Genomic DNA, 19,205 nt, shown 5'->3' with positions numbered 1-19,205 from the left:
AGATGCCAGTCCTTTTGCCGCTTTCATGGGACAGACAACAGAAGGTCTGCCACATGGCACTTACAGTTGACTTCAGGAGGGAGGGGATAGAAAATAATCAATTCTGCCCTAAAGGAAATTAACAATGATATGCTAGCAAGTGCACTGTCAGGGGGGGTTTACTGGGGCTGGCACCAGAGGACCTCTCTGAGGGGGTGGCCTTCAGACTTAACCCTGAATGACATCAGGGAGCAGCTATGCAGGGGTCCAGGCAGAGAAGGGCAGGAGATGAGATTGGAGTTAGTGGTAGTAGTGGGGTATGGTGGGAAGGGGGGCCGGGCAGGAGGTGAGGTCGGACGAGTTCCAGAGACCAGACTTCTGTGGGACAAGGTAGGACAAACCCAGCCTGATCTTCCTGGAATTGAGAGGTTCTGGGGATGCAGGGCTCTCAGTGATAAAACTGGGACAGTGCCAGGCAAAACTAGTCCCAGATAGGAATTTTTCTCCCTCCCTCCTTCCTCATCCCTTCCTTTTTTTCCATCATTTTCTCTTTCCCTCTTCTTCTTTCCTTCCTTCCTCCTTTCCTTCTTTCCTTTTCTTTCACAGCTTTATTAAGATATAATTCGCATACCATTACAATCTGCCTACAGAGTGTGTAATTAAATGCACTTAGCATATTCGGAGTTGTGCAGCCATGGCCAGTCCATTCTAAAACATTGCTGTTGCCTCCAAGGTGTTTGGGTTTTCTCTTGAGGACAATGAGGACCAAGGGAGACTTCTTAGCAGAGAAAAGGAGGGGACCTCTGCAGCTCCTGGGGGGAAAGGATGAATTGCAGGGGCCAGGAGGGAGCTGGGATATGGTGAGGAAGCTGGTACCACCTCTAGCTTCTCAGCCTGTCCACTGGGGGGCGATAATCTATAGGGCCAACCACCTCCCACCATAGTCGGTGACGGTGACCAGGTTTTTCTGTTGTTATAGGCTGAATGGTGTCCTGCCTCCAAAAAACAGGTTAAAGTCCTAACCCCCAGGAACTCAGAATGTGACCTTATTCAGAAATAGTGTGGTTGCAGATGAATTAAGCTGAGGCCATACTGCAGTGGGGTGTCGCTAATGCAACATAACTGGTGTCATGTCTTATGACAGCCACGTGAAGACAAGGACACACAGGGAATGTCATGGGATGACAACGGCAGAAACTGAAGTACCGTTGCTATAAGCCAAAGAACACTGAGGTCTGCCAGCAGGCATTGGGAGTCAGGAGAGGCAAGGAAGGACCCTCCCCTATAGGTTTCAGGAGTGTGGGCCTGCCAACACCCTGATGTCAGATTTCTGGCCTCCATAACTGTGGCAATACAGGTCTGTTGCTCTAAACCACCTAGTTTGTGACGTATTGTTAAGGCAGCCCCAGAGAACTAATACTTCTGTGGCAGAGCAAGACATCACATTGGCATTGAGGACTTGGGGCCATGGAGAGGGTGTGAACATGGACCCTGGATGGGGGAGGGCTGCCTAAGGAGGACTAAGCTCTGTGCTTAGGCAGGGGTAGTGACAGTGTGGCCCATTTATTCTGAGAAGAAACTTTAACTGGTTTCCAGAAAGACATCTCAGGGAGGGGATGGGGTGTGGGTGGCATCCTCCCAACAGCATCCTCTCCCAGGGCGCTGAGGGAAAGCCACAGCTGCTCAGGGGAGAGTGTGGGGTCACAGATTAGAGGAGACAGCTCAACTTGGCACTGGTGGCAGGTAGACAGATCCCGGACCTTGTCTTGGGGCCTATGGGGGGCAACCAAATCCAGGGACAGTGAGAAGGGGCAGAGGTGGCCAGGATACAGAGATAGAGCTGGCTGATGGTGCCTATGGTGTCTTCAGGTCCAGCTTCCCTTCCCCTGCAGATGGCAACTGCCTTCTTATAGGGTGAGACCATTCTGTGCTGCTTCCCACTGGTGGGCTGCAGACCCCACCCAAACTACCCTGTTGGCCTGTCCTCTCCCAATGGGGCCAGCCAGCTCCCATTCCCCACTGGGGAACACTGCTCTGGCCTGCTACTGTACCCACCTGAGAGTTCTTGGGGCCCAGTGAGTCCTGCTGGGTCAGCAAGGTCCCAACACAGGTCGCCCAGCCTCCTACCCCCACAGCAGTCCCAGCATCACATGGCAAAAACAATTATCTGGATCATCTTTATGGGGCTTAAGCCTGGGTGGGAGCAGATGGGGTGTGAGCTGGGGATTTGGGGCTGGGTATCCACTTCCCCCACATCCTAGTCTTTTAAAAAGCCTTCTTCGGCACAGGGCCGGGCCAGAGGCCAGCAGAGAAGTGGACAAGCCCAAGGAGCAGGGACAAGGATGGATCAGGAAGAAAAAGTGGATGGGGGTTTGGCCCCCTACATCAAGGTAAGCAGGCCCCAGCCCTAAACACCCCCAACTCCTCAAGAGCTGCGAATGACAAGACTAGTTTGTAGGGCACCTAATTAGCGATTGAGTCTCCTGGGCCCCCTGGCCCAGTTTGCTGCCTAAGGAGGTGCTGGTGGGAATGAGGGTCTCAGTACCTGATCCAGACCAAAGGCAGGGGTCAGAGCTCTCGGTGATGGTCCCTGTGAGATGGAGGAATGCTGGGACTTGGGGGTGGCCCCTGAGATATTTCCCTGGCTGGTGTCCCAGCCCCCAGGCCACCTTGCAGTCACGCCTCAATCTAGGATGGCAGGACACCAGCAGCCTCTCCCTTGAGGTGGCACCACGTGAAGTGGCACTGCTGGCTGGGCCCCAGGGGCTGGGACTGGGAAGGAGACTCGTGTCTCATTCAAAACGCCATTGCAGAGCTGCATGCACATCAGCAGGGACTATGGTGAGAGCAGAGAAGGGGAGGGCAGCGTGGCAGCTGGTGAAGGGCCTATTGAACCTGGTCTGTCTGTCCACCAGGCGGGCTCCCCAGACCAAGAGGGCTTCTTCAACCTGCTGAGCCATGTGCAGGGTGACCGAATGGAGGAGCAGCGCTGCTCGCTGCAGGCAGGGCCAGGAACAACTTCCGAGAGCCGTGAGAGTGGGCAGTGGGATGTATGAGGGTGGTGTGATTTTTGAGGATCATGGTGTATGGTTGGGGTATAGGGGTACAGGGTGAGTGACTAGCTGGAGAGCATGTGGGCAAGAGTCCGAGAGAGTGAACAGGCAACCGGGGATCTGGGATACCTGTGGGTCTCGGAATAAGGGGTAGCAGTGGGGAGGCGAGCATGCTTCCTGGAGAATGTGAGTGGGGAGAAAGGGTGGGCTGTGTTCCCTGGAATCTGTGTATGTGTTCATCCCCACCTGCCCCTGCTCCACGCAGAGAGTGGCCCTGCACCAGAGATGGACAGTCTCATGGACATGGTGGCCAGCACCCAGGGCCGCCGCATGGATGACCAGCGAGTGACAGTCAGTGCCCTGCCTGGCTTCCAGCCTGTGGGTCCCAAGGTAGGTGATGTTCTGCTGGGGCTGAGGAGAGACCAACCAGGTGGAGCCCCCAACCCCTGCCTCCCACGCTAAGCCTGAAGGGAATCTCCACCCCTGTTCATCATGTGCCACCTTGTGCCCCTGCCAGTCAATCCAATACCCGACTTCAGAGAGAAAGATGAAGGCCCAGGCAGGACCAAGAGGTTCCCAAGGTCATGCAGTGGGCATGTTAATGTCAGAGCCGTGGCTGGAACTCATGGCTCCTACCCCCATGTCTGATGGTTTTAGGGCGGCCAGAGAGAACAGAAACCCCTTTCTGGCAATGCACTCCCAGGGAGGAAGGTACACGAACTCATGCACAGGACACATCCATACACTCAGAGGTGTCCATGTCACACGTAATCATGCACAGATTGGGTTCTGATCAAGACCCCCACCTCATACCCAAATACCACCCTAAGCAATGAGTAACTAAGGTATGTAGAAGCTCAGGGATGGTCGGGGCAGATGGTGGGAGGTAGGACACTGGTTCCCACCGGCACTCTCCCTCCATTGTTTGTGTCACTTCTGGCCGGCACTGCCTTGGACCCTCCCTCTTGCTGACCCCTCTTCATCTGCAGGATGGAGTGCAGAAACGAGCTGGGACGCTCAGTCCCCAACCTCTTCTCGCCCCTCAGGACCCGACTGCTCTCAGCTTCCGTCGGAACAGCAGTCCCCAGCCCCAGACACAAGCCCCCTGAGGGCCTGAGCTGTCCTGGTTCCCACTCAGGCCCCCCCCAAAAAAGCACACAATAAAACACTTCCACGAGCAACAAATGAGTGTGTGTTATTTCATGGGTGGAGGGGCTGGGACTTAGGCACTTGGAGGCCTCAGGAGTTCTGCTGGGCAGCACGAAGGAGCTTCTCCTCCCGCTGCTTCCGTATCCTCTCTTTGAATTCTTCTAGCTCTCGGCGCTAAAGGTGGGGAAGGGGTATGATGGGAAGGAAGGAGGGGGGCACATACCTCAGGGCCTGGACCCCTCTCCCACCACTATGCCCTTACTGTCCCAGGCCGTGACTTCAGAGTAGTTCAGTGTCTACATTGGAAGCCCTGTGCCAATTACAAGCAGGGTCCAAGTGTGTGGATCAGCTTCATCCTTCAGGGAGAGGACCGTAAGGAAACCACATGCTCCTCTGCTGTCAGTCCCTGCTCAGGACCCAGGGTTACATTTTCACTGAACCCATCATAGCCACAGGGACTCAGGTCACCTCTGTCGCTCTGGTGGGAGGAACAATGTGTCACTTACCTGGTCCTCGTTCTCAGGTGGCCACAACTCCCTCTGTAGGGACAAAGTCACAGATGAGCCAGGTGCCTTCAGAGCTGCACACCCAGGGCAGGTCGGCTCATGAGAGGCAGACATGGGCTCCCAGCAGGCTGGTGCCTGATACCCTCCTCCTCCCCCTACAACGAGCCCTTGAACACTCTCCCTGTGCCCACCTTGCGCTGTATGACATAGTCCTCAAACCACTCGGCCTGATTGGCAATCCAGAACATAGCCACAGGGAAGGTGAGGTAGAGTGTCATCTGAAAGAGGAAGGTGATGAGCAGAGCCAGGGATAACCCTTCTCCTCCAATTTGCAGAGGTTGCTCAGGGCCTGGAAGACAACCTCCCACCCCCCACCCCACCCCTCCAGCAGAGCCCAGGGGCGCCTCCTCAGGACCCCCCAAGAACCCCAGGATTATGGGAGTCTAGCCCCCATAATCTAAAAGATCTTATTTCTGAAAGCTCCTTCTGAGTCTGAGAGACTCCCTCTTAAAGACAGACAGACAGACACACACACACCCTGACCCTGGGAGCGCAGGAGCTCCTACTACAATCATAGACATCTCTTTGGGACTTCCTTACCCCCGCCCCACAAGTCAGATCCCAAGGCACTCCAAACCCCTCATTCTTTAGAGTCTCTCCCCTAGTCTAGGAGTCTCCCTATCAGAGACACACAGCCGCCCATCCTGAACCCAAGAGCTCCTTCAGAGTCTGGAACCTTCCTTCTTAAAGCCCCCTCCCCAGATCACCCTTCTCAGAGACCCTTCCTCAAACAGCCTGCCCGGAGCCTCCCCTACTAACTTGGCGCCGCCCCACTCTGGATCTCCAACCCTAAAGAGCCTTCTCAAATCTCAGGATCTTTCTTCCCGGAGCGCCCTCTCTTGGAATGCCCCCTTTTCAAAGCCTCCTTCGCAGATACAAGAAGACGCTCCCGCCCACCCTCTCCAGTGCCCACTGACCCGAAACACCTCCAGCTTCACCCCCATTTCGCTACTGCGAGGCTAACTGTGGCTTCCGCCCGAAGCCCACCCTCTACCAGCGCAGCAGCTGCTTGGGAATTCGCGGGATCCACCACTGAAGCTGATTGGCCGACTACCTCCTGGGTGACGTCATCTTCGGACTCCGACTCTCTGCTTCCGGTCGCCGGACTCGTCTAGGCGAAAGTCAACAACACTGGCCACGCTCTCGGGAAGGGGTTAGCCAATAAGAAATGAGTCTGGATCGGAGGCGGGGAGGGCGTGCAGAGCGATACGTCATTCTAACGCGACTCCGGCCTGTAGCTGGAAAGCCAGGAAAATGGTGGTAATGGCGCGGCTCTCGCGGTCGGAGCGGCCAGATCTTGTCTTCGTGAGTCTGCTTTGGAGCTGGGAGTAGCCCACGCTGGGGGCATAGGCGCCTGGATGCCGCAGGGGGCTGGGGCATGATCCTCGGGGATCTGGGCCAAAGCTCTATCGGCCCGAGAGCGGGAGGACCCTAACGATGATGTCCGGACCAGGCTGGCCAAGAGTAAAATTCTGGTGCCGGAGCCCAGGTGGCCTAAGTAAAGAACTGCTGTCCAGATTAAAGCTGTGGTATCCAGGACCGAAGGGTGGGAAATAAGAGCGGGGAGGTGGAGAGGAGGGAAATTCGAATAGTTGAGAGGCCGGGTATCTGAAGTCAAAGAGTATGGTGACCAGGCCAGGGTTCCTGGTAAAGGCTTGGTGTCCTGGATTATGGCCTAGGTCTGGTCCTGACACTTAGTTTCTGGGATAAAGGGTTGGTGTCTGGTTTAGGAGAACCCTGGAGTGAAATAAAGACCTGCTGATGAGCTGGTTAGGCGATGGCCAGTGGGATCCTGAAGAGTCAACGACTTGGTTTCTAGAGTAGAGGCCTTGCGTGTTCACCAGATTCTTGGTGTTTTCCCACGAACTCAAAGAGTCTGGAGGCTTTGGCTAGAAATAAATAGTAAAGATGTATTCAAGGGTCTTAGAGTTTGCAAACTGCAAACAAAGCTAGGCAGAAATCCACAAGTATTCTGAAGAGAGAAAAGTTGAGTTCTTATGGTAGGAGGTGCATTCTTGAGAATAATCAGCCCTGCATTCTTAACCTGTAGGATTGGTCCAGGATGGTTCTCAGTCAGATGTCATCTGGTCTGGATTATGTGCGCCAGGTCATCTAGAGTTTGGGTGCCAGGATGTCTGGTCATGTCAGGTAGCTTGAATATTGAGTCCTTCTGAGAGTAATAAGAGGATCATCTGGAGGTCTGGTGTATGTCCAGGGATTGATACACAATAAACTGATGTAAATCCAGGCAGTGACACAAGAGTAGAAAGTTCAAAAGGCCTGTTCTCAGGATAGTTAAGAATAGAATCATTTCCTCATATCTCAGCCTACTTGATTTTTTAGTAATTTAGCAGCTTGACTATAGTGACTCCATTTTCTTTCTTTTTTTTTTTCTTGTTTTTGGAATATTCCTTTTTTTACCCGTTCCCCCACTCTGCTCCCCTTTGGCAACCATCAGCTTGTTTTCTATACCTGTGGGTCTTTTTCTGCTTTGTTTTCTTAGATTCCATATGTAAAGGAGATCATATGGTATTTGTATTTTTCTATATGACTTTCACTTAGCATAATATCCTCTAGGTCCATCCATGTCACAAATGTCAAGATATTCCTTCTTGCTGAATAATATTTCATTGTATGTATGTATGTATGTATACACACATGTATATATGTACACCACATCTTCATCCATTCATCCATCAGTGGACACCTAGGTAGCTTCCATACCTTGGAAGCATAATACCTCCCACTTTGTTCTTTCTCAAGATTTCTTTGCATATTTGGGGTCTTTTGTAGTTCCATGTAAATTTTAAGATGAGAGTTGTTTTAGTTTTGAGAAGAATGCCATTGGTATTTTAACGATACCTCTTCGAATTTGTGTATTGCTTTAGGTACTAAGGACGTTTTAACAATATTAATCCTTACAATCCATGAGCATGGTGTATCCTTCCATTTATTCTTCTTGAGTTCCTTCTCCAGTGTCTTATAGTTTTCAGAGTACAGGTCTTTCACTTTGTTGGTTAAATTTATTCCGAGGTATTTTATTCTTTTTTGATGTAATTGTAGTTGGGATTGTTTTCTTAATTTTACTGTCTGATCATTCATTGTTGGTGTATAGAAACACAACAGATGTCTGTGTATTGATTTTGCATCATGCAACTTTTCTGAATTCATTTATTCTAATGTTTTTTGGTGGAGTCGTTAAGGTTTTCTATATATAGTATATCAGCTGCAAACAATGAGAGTTTTACTTCTTTCCAATTCGTATGCCTTTCATTTCTTTTTCTTGTCTGATTGCTGTGGCTAAGACTGCCAACACTACATTGAATAGTAGCATCTTTGTCTTGTTCCTGACCTTAAGAGGAAGTGTTCAGCTTTTCACTATTGATTATATTAGCTGTGGTTTGTCATATGTAGCCTTTATTATGTTGAGGTGTGTTCCTTCTGTACCCACTTGTTGAGAATTTTTATCATAAAGAGGTATCGAATTTTGTCAAATGATTTTTCTGTGTCTATTGAGGTGATCATATGATTTTTATGTTCAATTTTGTTAATGTGATATATCATGTTGATTGATTATGGATGTGGTACTATCCTTGGCATCCCTGGGATAAATCCCACTTGGTTTTGGTGTATAATTCTTTTAAAATATTGTTGAATCTGATTTGTTAGTATTTTTTTTGAGAATCTTTGCATCCGCATTCATCAATGATATCGGCCTGTAATTTTGTTGTAATGTCTTTGTATGGTTCAAGTATCAGGCCAGTGTTGGCTTTGTAGAAGGAGTTTGGGAGCATTCTCTTCTCTTTAATTTTTCGAAATAGTTTAAGAAGTACAGGTATTAATTTTTCTTTAAATGTTTGGTAATATTCACTGTGAAGCTGTCTTGTCCTGGATTTTTATATGTTGAAAGTTTTTTGATTACTACTTCAATTTCAGTGCTAGTAATTGGTCTGTTTAGATTTTCCTGCTCTTCCTGGATCAGTCTTGAAAGGTAACGTACTTCTAGAAATTTATCCATTTCTCCTCAATTGTTGGACTTCTTGGCAGTTAATTGTATGTAGTACTCTTTAATATTTCTTTGTATTTCTGTGGTGGTGTAACTTCTCCTTCATTAATGACTTATTTGGGCTCTCTCTTTTTCTTAATGAGTTTAGTTAAAGGTTTTTCAATTTTGTGTATCTTTTCAAAGAACCAGCTCTTAGTTTAATTGATTTTTCCTGTTTATTTTTTTTTTAATATCTATTTCATTTCTGCTCTAATTGTAATTATTTCCTTCCTTCTGATTAAGTTGGGTGTTTGGTTTTCTTTTTCTAGTTTCTTTAGGTATGAAGTTAGATTGTTTATTTGAGATTTTTCTTGTTTCTTGTGGTGAGTCAGTATAGTTATGAACCTCTCTCTTAGAACTGCTTTTGCTGCATCCTATATATTTGGGAGAGTTGCTTGATATGATGTTTGATATGATATGATAAGTTGCTTGATGTGATATGATGCTTGATATGATTTCAGTCTTTTTGAAGTTATTGAGGCTTTTTTTGTGGCTTTATATAGGATCTATTTCATTTTATTTCTTCACTGTATTCCTCAGTGTCCATGCTACAGGCTGATGTGTGGTCCATACCTGTCTTTCTGAAATAAGGGTCCAGCTTCCAAGTTCTGGGGCACAGTCGAATTAGACTCTGGCTAGTGAGAGCCTGAGGAGCCAGAGACGTGGTATCCAGGACAAGGCATGTTGCGAGAATGTATAGGCGTGCTGCCCAGGGCAGAGGCCTGGTATTAGACTAGGGAGCCTAAGGAGTCTGGTGATCTGGGCCAGAGAGTGGGTAGCTTGATTTGGAAGGCCAAAAGACAGGTGTCTGGGTGATGGTCTTATGTCTGGCCTAGAACCCTATGACTGAGGCATCTGATGTTCTGGGTCAGATTGTAGGCAGTAGAATTCCCAGGGTTAAGTCTAGACCAAGTCCTGGTATCTGGGCATCTGGTGGCCTGGCTCCGAGGGTGGACACTAGGGTATGGGTAAGGGTCTGGTGTTTGGAATGGAGTGGTTCTGTGCTCAAGCTCTGAGGGCAGGTCTCTCTCCTCCCCATTCCCTGGCCTTGGCAGGATGAAGAGGACCTCCCCTATGAGGAAGAAATCATGCGGAACCAGTTCTCCGTCAAATGCTGGCTCCGCTACATCGAGTTCAAACAGGGAGCCCCGAAGCCCCGGCTCAATCAGCTATATGAGCGGGCTCTCAAGCTGCTGCCCTGCAGGTGGGAGCAGTTCTAGCTCGCTGCCTTACCTCCTCCAGCCCCCAGACCACCTTGTCCAGTCATAACAGCACTGGCCAGTAGGTCCCAGGTGGTTGCTGTGTACTGTCACTGATTATACATCCTCTGATGAGTCATTTCACCCTCCCTGATGTCCCGGCCTAACCCCTCATTGCTGAGACTTGTCACCCCTCCCGAGGCCCCTTTTCCCAGCAGTTGCCTCGTGGGACAGGGTGAAGGATTCTGGGGCTCCATAAAGCTGACCAATCACTGTCCACCTCCTCCCCCTACTCCACAGCTACAAACTCTGGTACCGCTACCTGAAGGCGCGCCGGGCACAAGTGAAGCCCCGCTGTGTAACTGACCCTGCCTACGAAGATGTCAACAACTGCCACGAGAGGGCTTTTGTGTTTATGCACAAGGTTGGTGGGGGCAGGGGAAGCTGGGCCAGGGGGTGAGTGGGGAGGTGGGGCCCAGAGTCCGTGGACGTGGATGAAGCAGGGGAAGCTGGAGTCCTGTTGCCTCTGTGCACTTGAGGTTGAGCTAGACTTAGCCCCGAAGGGACAGGGTTTTGGATCCTGCTGCTTTCTTGACTTGGCTGTAAGACATCAGGTGTTTTTGTGGCTGAGCCATAGTGCCAGCAGCTCAGACCCTGCCTTTCTTCATGCTTCCAGATGCCACGTCTGTGGCTAGATTATTGCCAATTCCTGATGGACCAGGGCCGCGTCACTCACACCCGTCGCACTTTCGACCGTGCTCTCCGGGCACTGCCCATCACACAACACTCTCGTATTTGGCCCTTGTACCTGCGCTTCCTGCGCTCACACCCACTGCCTGAGACAGCTGTGCGGGGCTACCGGCGCTTCCTCAAGGTAAGCTTATTGGAGAGTGAGGCGGGGCCAGGCTCAGGCAAGTGGGTCTGTTCTCCAGTTCAGGAGCTCCCAAAACTGGCTCAGGGGGACACTAGCCCCATGTGGATGTCACCTAACAGACAGTATGTGGGAAAAGGGCTCCTTGAGACAGGTAGGCAGGCTCTTGTTTGCAATTTATTTGTTTATTCTCCAAATAGTTCCAGCACCCCTTTCACATGTGTCCCCAGCACATGGCAGGATGAAGAGGACTAAGACAGTACCTGCCTTCAGGGGGCTTTCAGTCTTACTGGGTAGACAAATACACATGGGCTTACCACATTGTAAACCAGAGTAAAACTGCAACCGTGGGAAGGCAAGGAGAAGGAGACAAATAGCTATGGGAAAGTATACCAGGCAGGGTGGAGAATTAGTGTGCAAACAGGATGGGGCCGTGTGGTTTTCTCAAACCTATAATGTCATTTACACATCGTGAAACCCTCAGCACAGGGCTTTTGGGTAGGAAGTTTGTGATGAAATTAGGACCTGGCCTGTGCAGGCTGGACCATTGATGTGTAAGCCAGACCAGTTAGGACTGGGATTGGACCAGTGAGGCCCAGGCTGGAGCATTCAGGACCAAGGCTAGATCACTAGGGCCCAGGCTGGATTGATGGGACCAAGGATGCACCCATGGGGTCCAGGATGGACAGATATGGCTAAGACTGGGACGGCAGGGCCAGGACAGAGGTGGCAGTCTGATGGGTGGCCCGGAGCCATTGAGTAGGGAAGGGGCCATAGCAGTGTGGCCCTTCTGACTGCTGGCGTGGTGGGTTGGTGCCCAGCTGAGTCCTGAGAGCGCAGAGGAGTACATTGAGTACCTTAAGTCAAGTGACCGGCTAGATGAGGCTGCACAGCGCCTGGCCACCGTGGTAAACGACGAGCGCTTCGTCTCCAAGGCCGGCAAGTCCAACTACCAGGTGGGTGTGAGGCTAGACGGGCCAGGTGGGAGGACTCACCCCTTAGGGCCAAGGCTGAGACTCCTTCCTGGCTCTTACAGCTGTGGCACGAGCTCTGCGACCTCATCTCCCAGAACCCGGACAAAGTGCAGTCGCTCAACGTGGACGCCATCATCCGTGGGGGCCTCACCCGCTTCACTGACCAGCTGGGCAAGCTCTGGTGCTCACTGGCCGACTATTATATCCGCAGTGGCCACTTCGAGAAGGTGTGTGGGTATACTCTGTCACCAGTGCATGGCACTTGGGAGATGCATGGGGACACACATGTAAGGAGGTTGCACACAGAGAGCCTTTGTACACATTTACTCTCCTGAAGGCCTGCTGGTAAGCACACCCACCCAAGGTCAGCCAGACCTGGGTTCCCCATGGCTGTGTGGTCTGCGCCCACTAAGCCTGGGTATCTTCATTTGAAAAATCATGAGTGTGACAGTTGCGCTCTCACAAATCAGGTACCGAGCAGGTGGTTGATAGGAGGGTCACTCCCCAGGTCTTGGTGTTATTAACCCAAAAGGCCCGAGCGAGAGGCAATAAGCGTTTATTTGAGATCCAAAAGAATAACTGTTTTGGAAGGCACTGATTAAGGCAAAAACCCAAATAGTGTTCCGATTAGGAATCAAGGCAAGGTATTTATGAGAAAGAAAAGGAATAAGATTATGTGAGTAAAAGGAAGGAGTTTCTTCAGGTGCAGATAAGCTAACATAGTGATGCCGATTTGTAACAATGTTTTAATTTTTAGTCCAGTAGTCATAATATCTGCTCTTTTTTTTTTTTTTTTTTTTTTTTTTTTTTTTTTTTTTGCAAACAATGATTTAAGATACAAAATTGCTTTAGGCTCAGTTCAAATGTTATTTTGCCCTGTTTTAAGATTCCAGGGTTTGAGGAGTAAGACGTGCACAGCAGTGCCTCTGGGATGGCAGCTCTGACTCCATTTAAAGTGGCTCCTTTTGCATCATTTTTTATAGTCAGTGTCCATGTTACCTTGCTCTCTCTTGTCCTTGGGCAGTGGAGGGGCATGCTCACAGGATGCTGGGTACATAGAGCCCTGAGAAGTCCCCAGAGGGGCTAGCTTGGGGTTTTAGGGTCTTGGAGGAGGTGGTGAGTCTGAATGGAGAGAGTGGCCTGTGAAGGGCTAGGGAAGGGGGAGCCTTCCCTGAGGAGAGGCTGGCTATGTCCCATTGGGTGGAGGGGCGGAGCCACCAGCCAGGCTTGAGGCATGGCCAGATGTCCATTTTACAGTGACTGTTTAGGCTGCCACTTAAAGTAGAATGCATGGGCCAAGGCTGGTGGCACGAGATGAACCAGCAGCCAGGTGGAGGCAGAGGAGCAGGACCAGCCAGGGGCAGGGGTGAGGCGGTAGAGCCCAAGCTTGGGGGAGCGAGGCGAGCTGGAGAATGTGAGCTGGTGAAGGAGGGTGAGGTGGGCATAAGAGGTGCTTAGTAGCAATGACTGAGCTCTCTGGCTGAGCTGAATTTAGGTTTCTCATAATGACCTGGGTTCCAGGCACTTGACACATCTCCCTTGAGTCTTGTGGTGACTCTGAACGAGTGGCTGTCACTCTCAGTTTACTGAGGAGTCAAAGTCTCCAGATCACTCTAGCAGGGCAGGAGACAGCTCCAGTCCTGGTTCTGCTGGGTATCACTGCCCAGGGCCTGATGGAGTGGAGCAGCCCCCTGGGAGTGCGCAGGCCCAGGGGAAGGCCCTGCAAGGAGCCCAACTTGAGATTGATGCCAAGGGTGGTGCTGCCAGATCCCCAGTGTCCATGTAGGGGGGACATATGCCTCTTCACTCCAGCGCTCCCCTTTCACCCCCCACTGTTTCCACAGGCTCGGGATGTTTACGAGGAAGCCATCCGGACCGTGATGACCGTGCGAGACTTCACACAGGTGTTTGACAGTTATGCCCAGTTCGAGGAGAGCATGATTGCAGCTAAGATGGAGACTGCCTCAGAGCTGGGGCGGGAGGAGGAGGGTGAGCTCCTGGGGAAGTCCTGGTGGAGAGAGTCAGCTGTTGTAGCCTGCAGGGGTTGGGAGGGGGAGAGGAAGAGGTAGTAGATCAGGTCAGCAGGGAGGGAGGCTGGGTGGGTGATGCGGGAGGGGGAGAATCTTGGCTACTAGCCAGGACTGAGGATACATCTCAGGCTTGGCCTAGACAGTGGTGGGGTGGGGAGGGAGTGCTTGGTGGACGGCAGAGGTTGGCAAGGAAGGAGTTCTGGGGAAGACATAGGGGCTGGGGGGTGAGTCAGGTGAGAGTGATTTGGGGGCAGCTCAGGCTGGGGCCAGCATGGAGGGTGCAGGATGGACAGTGGGATGAGTCTGGAAGACCCAGAACACTTGGCCAAGGGCTGGAGGGAAAGAGGGCTGGGGGACGGAGGTGGTTGTGTACCGAGACCCTCACTTCCACTTCCCTGGCCCTCCCCATGGGTCCCAGATGACGTGGACCTTGAGCTGCGCCTGGCTCGCTTTGAGCAGCTCATTAGCCGGCGGCCCCTGCTCCTCAACAGTGTCTTGCTGCGCCAGAACCCACACCATGTACATGAGTGGCACAAGCGCGTGGCCTTGCACCAGGGCCGTCCCCGGGAGGTGCGTGACTGCTCTGTACCCTCAAGAGTCGTGTCCCCCACCCCACCTTCACCTGCCATGGCCCCAGACATCCAGGCTGACCCAGTCTCTCCTGCCCAGATCATCAACACGTACACAGAGGCTGTGCAGACAGTGGATCCTTTCAAGGCTACGGGCAAACCCCACACGCTGTGGGTAGCCTTTGCCAAATTTTATGAGGACAACGGGCAGCTGGATGATGTGAGTGTGTTTGCATGTTGCACGTAAGCACAGATGCATCCTTGTTCAGATGACCCAGGGGCAGGTAGGTTGTTAGAGTCTCACCTTAGCTTCTGCCTGTCCTGGCAGGCCCGCATCATCCTAGAAAAGGCCACCAAGGTGAGCTTCAAGCAGGTGGATGACCTGGCAAGCGTGTGGTGCGAGTGTGGCGAGCTGGAGCTCCGGCACGAGAATTATGACCAGGCCTTGCGGCTGCTGCGAGTAAATACCACATGGGGTGTGGCGGAGGAGGGGCGCAGTGTGTGGCCCAGCCAGGGATGCTCCCAACTCATGTTCTTTCTGCTTTCTCTCTGCAGAAGGCAACAGCGCTGCCTGCCCGCCGGGCTGAGTACTTTGATGGCTCAGAACCTGTGCAGAACCGTGTGTACAAGTCACTGAAGGTGTGGTCCATGCTTGCTGACCTGGAGGAGAGCCTTGGCACCTTTCAGGTGAGCCGCCGAGACCCAACAGGTCACGAGAGGGGTAGGGCCACTGACTCAGCCCCTGGGCACACTCCAGCTTGTCCCTGCCCCTCCAGTCTACCAAGGCCGTGTATGACCGCATCCTGGACCTGCGCATTGCCACCCCCCAGATCGTCATCAACTACGCCATGTTTCTGGAGGAGCACAAATACTTCGAGGAGAGCTTCAAGGTGAGGAGGGCCAATCAGGAGCTTCCAGGCAGCAGTGTCCCCTACTCTGGTGCCTTGGACACTGTGCTAGTCCACTGGGGCTACTGTTAAAGTCCGACAGGCCAGGCGGCTTATACAACAAATTTATCTTCTCACAGTTCTAGAGGCTGAAAATCTGAGATCGAGGTGTCAGCAGGGCTGGTTCCTTCTGAGGCCTCTCTCCTTGGCTTGTAGATGATCGTCTTCTCCCTGTGTCCTCACATGGTTACCTGTGTGTGTGCAAGTTTCTGGTGTCTCTTCATGCGTCTGGGTTTCCTCTTATAAGAACACTGTCATTGAATTAGGGTTCACTCTAATAATCTCATTTTAACTTAGTTACCTCTGTAAATACCTTATCTTCAAATATAGTCACATTCTAAGATGCTGGGGCTAGGACTTCAAGATGAATTTTGGGGAACACAGTTCATCCCATCCCAGGCGCCAAGTCCTGACTCCGTATTTGTGTGTGGTGGGGAGGTCATTGGTGTGGGTGTGTGGGGGCTGTCTCTGCCCTGCTGCTCAAGTGACAGGTCGTAGGTCCATAGGGTGTCATATGTGTACACATGTACATTTGGATACTGTGCATATATACATGGATGGGAGTTTGTATATGTACACATGTGCCAGCCGCCACTTGAGTGATAGCCCCTGCCCCTTGGTCTGGGCTCTAGTGTCTGCAGAGCTAAGGATCCACCTCCTTCTTCACTCATTATGTTACCTACTGGTGACTTAGTTCTGGCCTGACCCTGTTTTGGGGGTCCTACAGTCTGTTGGGGGAGACAGACAATACACAGGCCCTTCTTAGTGCTCCACAATTGTAGCAAGGGGTGGACAGGGCTGGGCCCCAGTCACTGAGCCTGAAGGAGACACAGGCAGTGAGTGTCCTGGCAGACTGAGAGCCAGGTGGTCTCTTCCTGCGGACTCACAGCTCCTCCTCTCGGGGCAGGCATATGAGCGCGGCATCTCACTGTTCAAGTGGCCTAATGTGTCAGACATCTGGAGCACCTACTTGACAAAATTCATCGCCCGCTACGGGGGCCGCAAGCTGGAGCGGGCACGGGATCTCTTTGAGCAGGCGTTGGATGGCTGCCCCCCTAAATACGCAAAGAGTGAGGAGGGCCGGGTGGCTTAGTGCAGGGTGGTGGGGCGGGGAGGGGTGTTGTGGGCCAGGCCACAGACCTCTGATCCCCCTTTTATCCTGCTGCAGCCCTGTACCTGCTGTACGCACAGCTGGAGGAGGAATGGGGCCTGGCCCGGCATGCCATGGCTGTGTACGAGCGTGCTACCCGGGCTGTGGAACCTGCCCAGCAGTATGACATGTTCAATATCTATATCAAGCGAGCGGCCGAGATCTATGGAGTCACCCACACCCGCGGCATCTACCAGAAAGCCATCGAGGTGCCTGTTGCAGGGGGAAAGAGTTGGGGCTGGGGGACCCTTAGAGGATGGGAGAGATCCGAGCATGCCTGTGCCTGGGGACTGGGAGACGCATTCTGGAAGCTCAGGGACCAGCCTGGTATAGTGGGAAATCTGAAAGCAGCTCTCTTTCCACCTCGCGCCTCTTCATTGTGACCCTGTTGTCACCCAGGTGCTATCCGATGAGCATGCCCGGGAGATGTGCCTGAGGTTTGCAGACATGGAATGCAAGCTTGGGGAGATAGACCGCGCCCGAGCCATCTACAGTTTCTGTTCTCAGATCTGCGACCCTCGGGTAGGGAGAGATCCCAGGGCAGGTGGGCGGGCATTGAGAAGCTTCATCCAAGTGGGCCAGGTCATGTAGACCCCTCTGCCCTCCACAGACAACTGGGGCCTTCTGGCAAACGTGGAAGGACTTCGAGGTCCGGCATGGCAATGAAGACACCATCAGGGAGATGCTGCGGATCCGCCGGAGTGTGCAGGCCACGTACAACACGCAGGTCAACTTCATGGCCTCACAGATGCTCAAGGTGTCAGGCAGCGCCACAGGCACTGGTGAGCAGCAGTGGCCACCCCTCCCCCCAGGTCTGCCCTGGGCAGCACAGTCTCCAGTCTTAGGGCCTGTGGGTCCTGCCTCTGCTCTCTCCCTAGCCTTGACCTCATGGGTCTGGGAGTATCAGGGTCCGCCTCTACCACCCCGGTCTGAGACTGGGAACTCACTGAAGTCTAGGGCCTTGGGGACAGGTGAGGACATCAGGCAGCTGGTGTGGCTGTGGGAGTGAGCCCACTCACAGCGTCTGATTCCTCACTCTCCCCCCAGTGTCTGACCTCGCCCCTGGGCAGAGTGGTATGGATGACATGAAGCTACTGGAGCAGCGAGCAGAGCAGCTGGCGGCCGAGGCCGAGCGCGACCAGCCCCCAAGGGCCCAGAACAAGATCCTGTTTGTGAGGTGAGGACAGGGTTGGAGGCTGGAAGTGGGCCAGCTCCTCTGGAAGGAGGTTCCTGGGGAGGTTGGAGAGGTGGTCAGGCCCAGCTGAGCTGTGCGGCCCCCATCCACCCCAGGAGTGACGCATCCCGGGAGGAGCTGGCTGAGCTGGCGCAGCAGGCCAACCCAGAGGAGATTGAGCTGGGCGAGGATGAGGACGAGGATGAGATGGACCTTGAGCCCAATGGTGAGGGGCCGGCAGAGTGGTGGGGGAGGCGGGGCGGGACCCCCTTTTGGATTGCTGGAGAGTGACAGTGCCTTCCCCACCTCCCCCCAGAGGTGCGGCTGGAGCAGCAGAGCGTGCCGGCCGCCGTGTTCGGGAGCCTGAAAGAAGACTAACACCCACTGCCCACCCCCCACAATGAAGCCTGTGTTTGTAGAACATAGTCTGAGCTTCCTTCTTGCCCACCCTTCTTCTGCCAGGTGCCTGAAGGGACTGCCAGTTCATTCTCGCTCTGGTCCTGGGCCCAGCCCCCCACTTCCCAATTGGCTGGTACAGGAGGTGGGGCAGCCGGGCTCTGGGCCAGGGCACACACCCATCTTCATCCTGCAGAGCCAGTTCTGGACTGGGAGACCAGTCTCTCTGCTGCCTGAGGCCTCCTTGATCCTTGAGCCTGGGGCACCTTGCCACCAACTGCCTAGGTCTCACCAAACCCTGCCACCTAGGGCCTGTCTGTCCCCTCCCTACCACCCCAATCAGCAGGTAGAGATTCCCAGCCTCCTCTCAAGAGGACTGGTCAGCAAGCTTGGGAGGCAGGCATTCCCTGGTCCTGAGACTTAAGTTAGCAAGGCATTTCTCTCCTGGACAGTGGCCAGGAGCTAGACCTCAGCCATGGGCCATAGAAGGGTGTGGCCCTTAGTCCTAAGCTCTGGGAAATCATTATCGGGCTCTAAGCTATTAAGAGATTTTAAGCATTTAGGGATGTAATCAGATTTGTGCCCTGAATAGGCCATGCCGGCTGCTTTGGGGGGTCAACTTGTGACAGGAGGCATCTGGGGACGTGGGGAGGGCCAGGCTGTTGGCTTGGACTGGGGGTAGTCATGGGGACAGAGAAGTGAAAGCAACAGAAGAGGGCTTTGGGAGGTAAAATGTGCTGTATTGGATGGTATTGGAGAAGCAAGTCCCTCACCTGGCATGCCAGGGCTGCAGGGAGAATGGGAGATCAGTCTGGCTTGAACTTATGGTTTAGGGTCTGTATCAGACATCCAGTGGCCATGCCAGGAGGCAGCTGAACTCTCAGATGTGGAGCTCAGAGGAGAGAACACGGGAATCCCTGACCCAGGGTGGTTAACAGCCTAGAAAGGTAGGCAGGTGGCTGGAGGAGACATGATCGAGCTTAGCAGTTGGCCGTGGACCAAGTGCCATGCAAGGCCAGTAATTATAACCACAGAGGAAAATGAAGTGAGCTGGGGCTCAGGAGAGGAGGACCGGTCAGTAGTCTCTTGTACTTAACAGGTCA

The 19,205-nt window shown here is 52.8% G+C and overlaps 3 protein-coding genes across 4 annotated transcripts; 2 read left to right on the top strand and 1 right to left on the bottom strand.

The window, feature by feature from the left end:
• The first annotated feature begins 2,798 nt into the window (after nt 1–2,798).
• PCP2 (Purkinje cell protein 2) lies at nt 2,799–4,204 on the top strand. The gene is made up of 3 exons (XM_036233773.1): nt 2,799–3,009; nt 3,298–3,422; nt 4,022–4,204. The coding sequence occupies exons 1-3, from the start codon at nt 2,799–2,801 to the stop codon at nt 4,139–4,141; spliced, it is 456 nt and encodes a 151-aa protein (XP_036089666.1). The 3' UTR covers nt 4,142–4,204.
• LOC107519923 (protein PET100 homolog, mitochondrial) lies at nt 4,205–5,817 on the bottom strand. Of its 2 annotated transcripts, none has more exons than XM_016163149.2 (4): nt 5,665–5,816; nt 4,879–4,965; nt 4,688–4,720; nt 4,205–4,355 (listed from the first exon to the last, which is right to left on the bottom strand). In XM_016163149.2, exons 1-4 carry the CDS (start codon nt 5,689–5,691, stop codon nt 4,272–4,274), a joined length of 231 nt encoding a protein of 76 aa, XP_016018635.1. In that variant the 5' UTR covers nt 5,692–5,816; the 3' UTR covers nt 4,205–4,271. The 2 variants fall into 2 exon arrangements, with proteins under 2 accessions (XP_016018635.1, XP_036089665.1); XM_036233772.1 differs by lacking the exon at nt 4,205–4,355 and adding an exon at nt 4,362–4,537 and having other exon boundaries at nt 5,665–5,817.
• Nucleotides 5,818–5,948: 131 nt separating this feature from the next.
• On the top strand, nt 5,949–18,131 carry XAB2 (XPA binding protein 2). Its single transcript, XM_016163148.2, has 19 exons — nt 5,949–6,052; nt 9,848–9,996; nt 10,292–10,415; nt 10,668–10,865; nt 11,684–11,818; nt 11,899–12,063; nt 13,681–13,825; nt 14,285–14,436; nt 14,536–14,655; nt 14,764–14,895; nt 14,991–15,122; nt 15,212–15,325; nt 16,290–16,452; nt 16,551–16,741; nt 16,932–17,054; nt 17,143–17,314; nt 17,580–17,709; nt 17,823–17,932; nt 18,023–18,131. Exons 1-19 carry the CDS (start codon nt 6,002–6,004, stop codon nt 18,082–18,084), a joined length of 2,568 nt encoding a protein of 855 aa, XP_016018634.2. The 5' UTR covers nt 5,949–6,001; the 3' UTR covers nt 18,085–18,131.
• The last annotated feature ends 1,074 nt before the right edge of the window (nt 18,132–19,205 follow it).

Source organism: Rousettus aegyptiacus, unplaced genomic scaffold (genome assembly GCF_014176215.1).
Source record: "Rousettus aegyptiacus isolate mRouAeg1 unplaced genomic scaffold, mRouAeg1.p scaffold_m13_p_16, whole genome shotgun sequence".
In the NCBI taxonomy this organism is placed as follows: domain Eukaryota; kingdom Metazoa; phylum Chordata; class Mammalia; order Chiroptera; family Pteropodidae; genus Rousettus; species Rousettus aegyptiacus.
This window is presented reverse-complemented; position numbering and strand designations above follow the sequence as displayed.

What these genes read in the sequence shown, in the direction of transcription:
- PCP2 (XM_036233773.1), top strand. Translation starts at nt 2,799, where the DNA reads ATGCACATCAGCAGGGACTATGGTGAGAGCAGAGAAGGGGAGGGCAGC. An exon ending in AGGAACAACTTCCGAGAGCC is followed by an intron (nt 3,010 to 3,297) that starts GTGAGAGTGGGC and finishes TGCTCCACGCAG; the next exon opens with AGAGTGGCCCTGCACCAGAG. An exon ending in TCCAGCCTGTGGGTCCCAAG is followed by an intron (nt 3,423 to 4,021) that starts GTAGGTGATGTT and finishes CTTCATCTGCAG; the next exon opens with GATGGAGTGCAGAAACGAGC.
- LOC107519923 (XM_016163149.2), bottom strand. Translation starts at nt 5,691, where the DNA reads ATGGGGGTGAAGCTGGAGGTGTTTCGG. An exon ending in TGAAGCTGGAGGTGTTTCGG is followed by an intron (nt 4,966 to 5,664) that starts GTCAGTGGGCAC and finishes TTCCTCTTTCAG; the next exon opens with ATGACACTCTACCTCACCTT. An exon ending in ACTATGTCATACAGCGCAAG is followed by an intron (nt 4,721 to 4,878) that starts GTGGGCACAGGG and finishes TTGTCCCTACAG; the next exon opens with AGGGAGTTGTGGCCACCTGA.
- XAB2 (XM_016163148.2), top strand. Translation starts at nt 6,002, where the DNA reads ATGGTGGTAATGGCGCGGCTCTCGCGGTCGGAGCGGCCAGATCTTGTC. An exon ending in GCTGGGGCGGGAGGAGGAGG is followed by an intron (nt 13,826 to 14,284) that starts GTGAGCTCCTGG and finishes CATGGGTCCCAG; the next exon opens with ATGACGTGGACCTTGAGCTG. An exon ending in ACAACGGGCAGCTGGATGAT is followed by an intron (nt 14,656 to 14,763) that starts GTGAGTGTGTTT and finishes CTGTCCTGGCAG; the next exon opens with GCCCGCATCATCCTAGAAAA.